Source organism: Drechmeria coniospora (assembly GCF_001625195.1).
Source record: "Drechmeria coniospora strain ARSEF 6962 chromosome Unknown scf7180000000121, whole genome shotgun sequence".
In the NCBI taxonomy this organism is placed as follows: Eukaryota; Fungi; Ascomycota; class Sordariomycetes; order Hypocreales; family Ophiocordycipitaceae; genus Drechmeria; species Drechmeria coniospora.
Window position 1 is genome coordinate 1 of NW_024467517.1, and position 10,926 is coordinate 10,926.

The 10,926-nt window shown below is 45.5% G+C and overlaps 3 protein-coding genes across 3 annotated transcripts; 1 reads left to right on the forward strand and 2 right to left on the reverse strand.

Moving 5' to 3' along the window:
- Positions 1–42: 42 nt before the first annotated feature.
- DCS_08300 (uncharacterized protein) lies at positions 43–2,342 on the forward strand (the record flags this gene model as incomplete). Its single annotated transcript, XM_040805574.1, has 4 exons — positions 43–454; positions 527–1,136; positions 1,282–2,246; positions 2,317–2,342. The coding sequence occupies 4 exons, from the start codon at positions 43–45 to the stop codon at positions 2,340–2,342; spliced, it is 2,013 nt and encodes a 670-aa protein (XP_040653279.1).
- Positions 2,343–3,206: 864 nt separating this feature from the next.
- On the reverse strand, positions 3,207–4,235 carry DCS_08301 (TLC domain-containing protein; the record flags this gene model as incomplete). Its single annotated transcript, XM_040805575.1, has 2 exons — positions 3,207–3,692; positions 3,753–4,235. 2 exons carry the CDS (start codon positions 4,233–4,235, stop codon positions 3,207–3,209), a joined length of 969 nt encoding a protein of 322 aa, XP_040653280.1.
- Positions 4,236–6,162: 1,927 nt separating this feature from the next.
- Positions 6,163–7,062, reverse strand: DCS_08302 (uncharacterized protein; the record flags this gene model as incomplete). The annotated part of the gene is made up of 1 exon (XM_040805576.1): positions 6,163–7,062. One exon carries the CDS (start codon positions 7,060–7,062, stop codon positions 6,163–6,165), a length of 900 nt encoding a protein of 299 aa, XP_040653281.1.
- Positions 7,063–10,926: the final 3,864 nt, after the last annotated feature.

Consider the following 10,926-nt stretch of genomic DNA (forward strand, 5'->3'; position numbering starts at 1 on the left):
TCGCAACGCAGCCAACGCAAAGGGAAGATCTTGTACGATTTCATGGCTCAAGGCGACGACGAGGTCACCGTCGCTGCAGGCGATGATGTCAGCATTCTCGACGATTCTACAAGTGAGGAGTGGTGGCAGGTTCGCCGCCTTAAAAATGGCAATCAGGGCGTTGTTCCCAGCTCCTACATCGAAATCACAGGATCAATCACCCCCATCGTGGCAACCTATTCAGATGTAGATTCAGCCAAGGCCACCGTCGAACAGAACCGCCTTGAGGAGATCCGGCTGACCAAAGAAGCCATTAGAGCGAGCAAGCAGCCTCAACAGGTAGGGATGGGAATGAATCTTCCCGAAAGAGGGAGCAGCCTTGTGGCCAAGGAACATAGTAATAATTTGGGACAACAGCGAAGCCGGCATGAAACTGGCCGAACCGATGGCGATGAGCATCCAAAGGCCAAGTCAAGTATAGCCTCCCCTGATACAGCCCACTTTGCGACGACGATGAATATAGAGCGCTGACCAACTCAAATCACAGAACCGGAGTTAACCAAGGTGAGAGCCTGGACAGATCGGTCTGGCTCCTTCACTGTCGAGGCACAGTTTCTCGGCCTCAAGGACGGCAAAATTCATCTACACAAGATGAACGGTGTCAAGATTGCTGTACCAATCACCAAGATGTCGCGCGCCGATCTTGGGTATGTCGAGAGTGCGACAGGCATCAGTCTCGACGATGACAGGCCCCTGGCGGACGTCAAGACGGCCAAGTCGGCAGAGAAAAACCGTCTGTCCGAGGTCGGAGCAACTGTTGGGAAGAGCGAAAATATTGACTATGACTGGTTTGAGTTTTTCCTGGCGTGCGAGGTTGCGGTTGGGCTTTGCGAACGGTATGCCCAGGCCTTCGCCCGGGATTCGATGGATGAGAGTGTGCTGCCTGACGTCAACGCGACAATACTTCGAACGTTGGGTCTTCGCGAAGGCGACATTATTAAGGTCATGCGCAAGCTGGATGCCAAGTATGGCCGCGACCGGGGGAAGCTTGAGTCGAACGAAGAGACAACCGGGGCCTTTTCTCTGGACCTGGAGGAGCCCTTCGTAACAATACACGGAAGGGTCGACCGACACGAGCCATGCAGACAAGCGACGTTGTCAGTACCGCCATCATTTCCGGGAATAACACCTCGGATGGTGTCAAGTCTTTCTCAGGGGCGAGTTCAAAGTCATCCAACACTACATCCACTGGGTTCGATGACGATGCTTGGGATGTAAAGGCGGACTTGACCAAACAGCAAGTGACGGCAAATGGAAAGCAACCCAGCTCGGTGGCAAAAACGCAGTCGACTCCGGAGCCAGCCGTGACCGCCGAGTTGACAGGTTCTATGAAGGAACTGTCTCTACTCTCCCGCCCACTTCAACCAACCCAAATCGAGCCCCCACCAACGATAGCGAAAATGACCAACACACTAGAGCTTCAAGATCACACTCAACAACTCACTGGCGCAAGCCCGTCCTTCTTTTCCACCGTCCCCAAACCTGCCCAATCGCCATCGTCACCAAAAGCTCTTGCCCGACACCGACCGGCACCCCTTCAATGTCATCGACGGAAAGCTCTCTGATACCGCCGCCGCCTCAACGTCCCTTGTCGGCTCCTCAGGCAGCACAGTTATCCGTACCGTCATCTTCCATGATGCCTCAAATGACCGGTCCTATTCAATCGCAGGCGGCATCTCCAGGTTCCAATCTCAACAATTTAGCTCAAGTCAGGCTAGTACAACAGTATTCGGAACAGCTCCAGCCCGCATCGACCGTCTACTTAAGTTTCCAGGATCAAGGCCTAGCTTCATATTCATCAGGAGCCACGAACCAGCAGCAATATATGCAGCCAATGATGACAGGGGTTCCAGGTTCAAGCCCTTTCCCGGATTCGGGCCGTCCATTGCAACCTCAAATTCTGGCTCAACCCAGCGGCCTCCCATCTCCATTTCCTCCCAGCGTAATGCCCTACTCCTCCGGGTCAGGCGCATTAGGCGGAGTTAATAGCATACTACCTTCGCCCCTAGAGCCTCAGAGACCGGGTGGGGTAAGTCTACAGCTGCAGCAGATGGACGCTCTTGGTTCCCTGGGTGGCGGCTTTACCCAACCGATTCAGCCTCAACAGACGGGGCCGCCCCCTCCAGTCCGATTTGGTGTGGTGAAAGCGGAAGCCCAGAGGCTGACTCCTCAGCAAACTGGGCGGCGAGCAAATCTGGCTCAAGCAAGTGAGTGATATGATGCTTGATATCAATTGCTTCACTTAGCGTAACAATAATTCAGCTAACCCTTCCGTAGCGCCCCAGAATCCTTTCGGGTTTTAAAAAGCTACGAGAAAGCAATGCTCAGATACTCTCGGGGGGCGAATATTGGAACAAGTGGAAAGGATCGATTGAGCTCGGAACCGCAAAAGCGGAATGGCATCAAGGTTCCACACCTACAGAATTAACAATCCTCTGTATTGAGTTGATGTGCTTAGTATGATTGCTCCCCTAGTCTTGTTAGGGTTTCATCATGCTGTGGTGACTATAAATTAAAAGGGATATCCCGACATCGCCTAGGCAGGCGATTGTCCACTTGTTCCACATCGATTTCAGCATGTCAATCATTTTTGAGGTATTGAAGTTGGCCAGAGCTACATTCTTACCATGCGTAATCACAGAGCTGGCTCGTACCACTTGCCGGTTGCTATTCAGACTGCTGTCCACAAATACCTCGACAGGGACTAGCCAGCCAAAATGGGGAGCAAGGGTGGCCGCCGCAGTTGACGATTATTCGCGTGGTGCAAGATATCCTTACGTGGAAGTAGCAGCGGGAATATAAAATGGCACACGGGAATACACCAATCTCTCATGTCGATGGTTGCTCCGTTACTGTATGACACATACTGGAATAGATAGCCTTCCGTTGGTTATGCCAACATTACGCGGCCTGGAGCGTTTTTTTTTTCGGGGGGGGGGGGGGGGGCTGGGCTATTCAGCATGCCGGCTTCCATGGCCTCAGAGCCGCTTGACCAAAATTTATGGACTAAGGAATTCTATGGCCGTTCAGCTTCGAGAGACTACTCATTCAACTGTGGAGGCGTGGAATCAAAGTATGGGCATTGCAGTCGTCCCTGCCAGCATATCACGTAGGCAGGTTTTGGACAGCAATATGTACTACCAAGTGCTATTATCCAACGAGTTTCCTCACACCTTGCGCCTTCGCGGTTTGCCGTCGCTTGACACACTGGAGGTGGAATAAGGTTTAGCAATATCCATCTCTGTGGTTTTATGCCTACTTGGCTCGAAGCGTTTGCGAACAGCCCTGATCATCATGACAAACCAGTAGAAGTTCAGACTGTTCAGTGTCAGGTTGCTTGCGAGATAAACAGCACCAAGCCACATGGGCACGGAGGACTCGTCAGTGGCGAAGGCCATAACGGTCGAGTTATGCAGATGCTGGGTGGGGTGTCTGTCGATGGCAGCCCAGGTATCACGGAAGGCAAGGACGGACTGATACGTCCCATAGATAAGACGACAGCAGAAGAAACTGAAGAGGAGCAGGAACCCGTTGTAGAGCTGCATGCGAGATCCTGTCATACCGATTTTGTCCATGAACCAGTGTATGTTCAGGAATGGCGTGGAGAGCTCCCATAGGATAAATATGCAGCCATAATAGTTGAGAAATGGCCGCTGCACGGTTCCGGTGAGTTAGCAGAGAAGATAGGGAGAGAAAGGGAAGCCCCAACGTACAAACCCAAAAATGTAAACAAACAAAGCGGATACTGCATGAGCTAGAGTGCCGAAGCCGAAAACGTCGATATTCCAGCTCGTAATGATGAGATCCCAGACAAAGTAGCCTGCGGCCAGGGCCTGTATCATCCCAGCCGCACCAGTATAGCCCCATACACGCTCCTCCCAGTTCATTGCTCGACGGTCGTCATCGACGAGCATGACCCAGGACGCCAGTATGATTATAAGAGTGCTCTGGAACATGGAGACGACATGAGCATCCCAGTTGAGGCGTTTTTGGGGAGATAATTTGACATAGTGCTTTGACGCAAGTAGTTTGGATACTATAGGGGAGATGGGCCAAAAGACGAGCGTGTATCCTATAGCCGCGGCGAGGACCTCATGGATGTGGAGAGCGAGTGTGGGGAAGCCGAGACGTTCGCACCAGGGTTGAACCAAGTCAACAAGCCAGGGACTGGGCGGTATAAAGAAGGGGTCCCTCATATTTTGCTGGGTTGGCTCTGTTGCAGCAAGAGTTTCGTGGCCGCTCTTGGGTGCTGCCTGCCACTGTCTATGGAATCTTTAGTGTCCAGAGCAAGCCCTTTAAAGAGTGCGAGATATATGTTCTCCTTGTGATTCTGTCAAGGGGTAACGAAGCCACCAGGAATACCAATGGCCTGGTTGACGCAACGATTAAAACGCAGCGTGGGACACTTCAGGAATTTATGAAGTAGGGATGGATAAGCTTGGCATTCGGAGGGGTCAGAGAATAAGTCGAGGAACAATGCCAAGACCATTGGGGTATCCTGTGGGTGGTAAATTACTTACGACACACACCTCGACTCGAAGGTCAACCCTGGAGGCAAATGCCCTTGCTCTACGGAGTAAATCTCATGAAATTTTGCATAAATTAGTTAACAAATAGGCTAAATAGTTAGAACTATTAAAGGATTTATTAGTATCTATACTTAGTTATAGGTACTATTCTTTAATTTTACTTATGAGGCCTACGCCTATAGCGTATGCCTTTTAAGTACTATAAAAGATTTAAGATTATTCGTAAAGTTAGTAAATAACTACAATTTATACTATATTTTTAGGAATACTATATAAGGACTATTTATTATAAGGGAATTAATAATATATTATAATTTAGTATTTTTAAAAAAGTATTAATAATAAAGAAGAGGATATATTAATATAATTATATTATAGAGTTACTAGGCAATTGCTCTAGGACTCTTAATAATATTTATTAAAAGACTTAAACAAGGGAAAACTACTTAGCAGTTAGGGCTTTTAGTTTATATGTATTCCTTTAGTAGGTCCGTTGGTCTTTTTATTTTGTATCCTATATTGGGCTAAGCCTAATACTATAACAAATTACTCTTTAAAATTCTTAATACATAAAGTACTATTAAAATTACTAGTATTTGTATTAGTAAGACTACTTAAATAGGATACTATTCTATGTATTGCTATTTGCAATATTATTATAGAGTTACTAAGTAACTGCTCTAGGGCTCTTAATAATATTTACTAAAAGACTTAAAGGAGGGAAAACTACTTAGTAATTAGGGCTTTTAGTTATATGCATTCTTCCTAGTAGGTCCCTTAGTTCCCTCCGTTCTCCTATATCGGGCTAAGCCTAATACTATAATAAATATCTAGTAGTAGTACTACTGCTTACTAATATACTACTATTGTACTATATGTATAAGTAGTATATTGAGTTAACGAATTGTACTTACTATACAAATTCTTCTTGCTTTAACTTAGTATTCTTGCAATTTGCGTGCGCAAGAGGAGGGGTAGTGGAAGTATATCGCACGGACCAGGGAATCAATCAAGCTGTTAGTAACAGCATAAGGGGTGCCAGTTAGTAACTGGGCAAGAGTGCACAATTGGTAGTACCGAATTATACAAACGAATGCGATTATATTTCAAAAAGGAGAAACTATTCTAAGGGAATGGCTACTGCCTTATATAGGTGTAGAAGTGCAGTAAAGACTGTTCCAGCTTGTTCCATAAGTAGGGTAAGTAACATTCCGGCTTATTCCAAGAAGTTCCAGCTTATTCCATAAGTAGGGTAAGCAACATTCCGGCTTATTCCAAGAGGTTCCAGTATATTCCATAAGTAGGGTATGGAATATTCTAGAATATTCTAGAATGTTCTAGAGCATTCTGTACTATACCTAATTAGGCAAGTATCTCTAACAAATAGTTTAGAGAAATAGTATGTTGTATACTATTAGTCAGCTCTGTATACTTACTTATACTCTCAGTATAGTATAGTATATCTGCCAGCAGTAGTACTTCTGGCAGTTGCTACTGGTAGTAGCAATAATAGGATAGTATCCTATTTGGGTAGTCTTACTAGTATAAATCCTAGTATTTTAACACCCCCTCTATTTAGCTAGTATGACTACTGCTAAATAGGGATCCCTTGGAGACCTAGTAGGCCAAGGTAGCGTTGGAAGAGATCAGCGGTAAGGGCCTTAGTAAGACCATCGGCAGGCATAGACTTAGTGTTCAGGTAACTGATTTTAGCTAGTCCATTGGTTGCTTCTTGCCGAATATACCGAAACTTTAGCAGTGTATGCTTTGTTCGGTTATGCTGATTGGGATTGTTGGCATTAGAGATAGATCCGTTGTTATCGCACAAAAGTAGGATGGGTTTTTTAAGGCCTTTGTCGATTTCTGTAAATAGACCGTCTAGCCATTTAAGTTCCCGAATTGCTTCCAGTAGGGCATCCGATTCTGCCTCTACAGTAGAAAGAGCAATAGTACTAGCCCTTTTTGATTTCCAGCAGATTGGTCCACCGGCTAGAGTAAAGAGGTACCCATAGGTAGACTTAGAAGAATCCAAGTCACCTGCAAAGTCGCTGTCGGAATATCCTAATAGATTGGGTGTTGTTGACTTAGACCAATAGCATATAGCTAGGTCTGTAGTTCCTTTTAGATATCGAAGGAGGTTCTTGCCGGCTGATAGCTGCAGACTAGTAGCCTGATGCATATACCGGGATAGCCATTGGATTGCAAAGGCTATATCTGGTCGGGTCAGTAGCATAAGGTACATTAGAGTCCCTACTATCTGTTGGTATACCAGTTGGTCGGTTGCGGACAAGGGAGTAAGAGGCGTTGTAGTAGCCTGCTTAAGTACTCCTGGCTGTAGCGGTATTGCTACTGCCTTGGACTCCTTTAACCCAAATCGGGATAGGGCTTCCTCAATATACCCTTTTTGGCTAAGGGTAATACCCTTAGTTGTTCGACTGATTTGTACGCCTAGGAAGAAGGCGGCCTGTCCGCGGTCTTCGATTGGGTAAACCATATGTAGTTGTTGCTTCAACTTGTTAATATATGTACGGTTTGGTCCAATAAGTAGGCAGTCGTCGATATGGCTAACTATGTAAGTACTAGTAGTACTGTTATAGTAGATAGCCGGATTAGATACAAGGGGGCTGTATCCGTATTGTTGTAGCAGTTTGGTAAGTGCCTCCTGCTATTCTCTAGGTCCTTGTTTTAAGCCGTAGAGTGCCTTTTTCAAAAGGATGCCTTATTTGACTGCCGGATTGTAGCCTAGCTTAGCTAGTAGCTTAGCTAAATTATTAGTCTTATTAAGACTAATAAATGCTTCCAGTCCCTCAGGGATTTCAAGATAATTGACTTTAGGTAGCTCACTGTTTAGGAAAGCACCAATAAAGTCAATCTGTTCGACGTACCAGTTGTTCTGGGCAGCTAGGGCTAGTAGTATCCTCCAGGTAGGTGGAATACTAGTAGTTGCAAAAGTCTCTAGGTAATCGAGGCCTTCGATTTGCATAAATCCCTTAGCTACTAGTCGTGCCTTGAATTTGATGGGGTTGTTCTGCTGGTCCTTTTTGACTCGTAGTACAAGTCGGCTTTTCAGAAGTCGTCTGCCAGTTGGTATTTCTTGAAGGGGGATAAAATAGAATACCCCTGCCTGGATAAGCTGCTGGAATTCCGAGAATATAGCACTTATCCACTGGTCTTTGTTATCTGACTTAAGTACCTGTTTCCAGCTAGTAGGCTCGCTACTATTTAGTAGTTGCTTGGCCTTAGCTTGGTAGCATAGGTCCTGGATCCAATACGCTAGGTTAAGATCCATTGGGTCAGGGTTGTCTTCTGGTTCTGGTGCATCTGGAAGAGAGGTATCTGGTAGATCCTCTATTGGCTGGGCCAGGACCCCCTCTATTGTACTAGTCCTAGTAAGACTAGTTGGTCCGTTGGCTCCTTGCAACCTACTGGTCCTAGTAGGACTAGTAGGTCCGTTGGTTCCTTGTAACCTACTGGTCCTAGTAGGACTGGTAGGTCTACTAGTCCTAGTAGGACTAGTAGGTCCGTTGGCCCCCTCTGTCTCCCTAGGTGTTAGGGGACTAGAGGTATTTTGCGAGATATAGTCTTCTATCTCAATTTCCCCCTCTGACTCTAGTTCTTGAAGACTAGGACTTAGTAGTCGTTGAAGTCCTTGGGAGATAGGGCCGATACCTTCTAGGACTTTAAGGAAGGTAGTTTTTGTAACTGCCCTTCTAGAAGGTATATACACAAGGTATGTTTTTGAACCTAGCGTTGCTAGTAGCCTTGCTGGTTCTATGCGTTGTGCTAATTTAGCACTTTGAATCCGTTTCTGGTGTGGGATCAGGACTTCGCAGTGGGCACCAATAGCCTTATAGGCTGTAAGGTTTGGTGGTGTTTTTAGCCCTTGTAATTCCTGCTTGAGCAATTGGTAGGGGCTTAAATCCCTGTTGGTAATTGCAGTATAGTTAACTAGGTTGACTATAGCAGGAAGTATAGCAGACCAGAGGAAAAGTAGGAGGCCGGCCCAGATTATTGTTGCGCGTAGTCGGTCCAGAATAACTCGTATAGACCGTTCGGTAAGTCCGTTTTGTTCGGGGGTGTATGGGCAAGACGTATCGAATAGTATTCCTTTGGTACCCAACCAGTCCTAAAGCAATGTATTGATTTCAGGTCCTCCATCGTAAAATAGCCTTTTTGGGTAACGGCTATAGTGTGTTTTTAGGCTTTGAAAGAAGTTCTTTATAGCCTGGAGAATAGTTGGTCCTTCCTTATTAGGTAAGATGTATACCCAACGGAATCGGGATTTTCGATCGATAAGTATTAGTCCAATGGATTTTCGGTCGTAGGATATAGGTTTAATCCCGAATATATCCCCTTCGATAGAATTAAGTACACAGTCTGGATCCTCGATTGGATCGTTTGACTGTCGTCTGGTAGATTTTGCCCGTATGCAAGCAAGGCATTGAAAATCGGTAGCCTTAATAGACGAGAAGTTAGGCAGCCCGCTAGTAATTTTACTAGTCTTTTTCAAAAGTGGCAGACTGATATGTCCTAATCGGATGTGCCAGATGCCTGCTTGTTGCAATAGTCTTTGGTAAGACTGGTTGCTGGATTCCGAACTAGTAGTCGGAATGGCCTGTTCCTCGGTACTAGCAGTGGGGACTGCCAGTAGGTCTGTTGCCTCTATAGGGATTGGGTCCTCTATAGGGTCTTTGTATAGGGTAACCTTAGTAAGGTCCCTTGATCCAACCGAACTAGTAGTTGGGCTAGGATCTAGTCCTGGTATAGGTACTTGACTAGGTACCGACCTAGGTGTAGATCTAGGCACCGGACTAGGCACCGATCTAGGTGCCGGACTAGGCACCGATCTAGGTACCGTCCAGTCTTCTGCCTCGTTGGCCCAGGAAGGTGATTGCGAAGGAATTTCCACTGTTATTCCGTAGCTACTATAGTAGCTAAAGTAGGCTGAGTCTGATTTGCTCAGATAGGGCGTATCTTGGCCTTCTTGTTGTAAGAAGAAGCCGTGCCTCTGGAAGTCGAGTAGGCCACATACTTGTCGGTTCGAGTTGTATAGGGATTCCTTAATAAGTGTTCCCCCTAATCCGTAGTGGCGGATTCCACTGATAATATTGACTTCCATTTTCGGAATATATAGTGCATCTTGTAGTACAAGAGTACTATAGGTTGGTGGATCGGTATTAATTAATACCGTAAATTCTGTATTTCCAATTCTACTAGGGTAGATTGGGCTACCTCCAGTTGTAATTGGTTGTGCCTGGGATTTTGTAATTGGTCGGAAGGTTGTAAACTTAGACCGATTATTTACCAAATGGCAGGTTGAGCCAGTATCGTAGAGTAGGCCTATATGGTATATATTAGCGTTAGTAACGTTGTATAGTGTACCAATATTACCTAAGTTAGGTAATATTTCCAATTCTTCTGTACAGTTAGAATCGGTATCTGATTCCTGGTAGGAATAAGATGAATCCATACAGCCAGCGGCTAGACTGTAGTTACCAACTAGGAAACTAGTAGTATCCTTTGGTTGGTTGGTCGATTGGTTGGATTTCTTTTTATTAGTTTGGCTCGACTGGTTAGATTTCTTTTTATTAAATTTCTCTTTCTTCTTTTTCTTAGGTACTTGGGATACCTTGTAGCTGAATGTATTCGATCCAGTAGTACTGGAGTTTCGATTTTCTTCCAGAAGGTTAACCATAAGGTATTGTAGACCTAGGGTATCTGTTTCAAGTCCTAAGGCTCGGGAAGACTGAATGGTATTGCGTTGCATAGCAACCCATTGTGGAAAAACAGGCTTAACTGTTGCAAGGTATCGGTTGGCTTGATCCAGTGGATCGATTGTTACTCCGGCTAGTTGTAGCCTAGTAAGTCGACTGTTAAATTCAGTATTAAATGCCTCGAGTATTCCTTTGTACCCCTTAAATGTAAGGGTGTGGTAAGCGTCGTATAGGTTAGAGCGTTTGGCTTTGTAACCTTCGGAGTATTGTTTTTTCAATAACAGGAAAACCTCAGTTGGGTTTTTGATCCATGCAATAGATGCTAAGGTTTCTTCCGTACAGCTGTCCCGTAATAGCATAAGCAAACGGGCCTGATTTCTGCTTGAGAAGTTGGATGCAATTGAAGGTTTATCCAGAAAACTTTCTAGGTCCAGGGCTTGAAGTTGAATTGATAGGGATTGCTCCCATAGCTCGTAATTCTCGGTGCCTTTGAGTTTTGCGTATTCCGGGAATTGGTAGACTTTTTTATTTAACTTGTAGCTGGAGTTAGAATCCTCTGTCTTTGTAATAGTAGTACTATTACTGAGATTGCTAAGAGTTGACTCGATTGTATTTAGTCGATCTTGTATCTGTGGAACAACAGT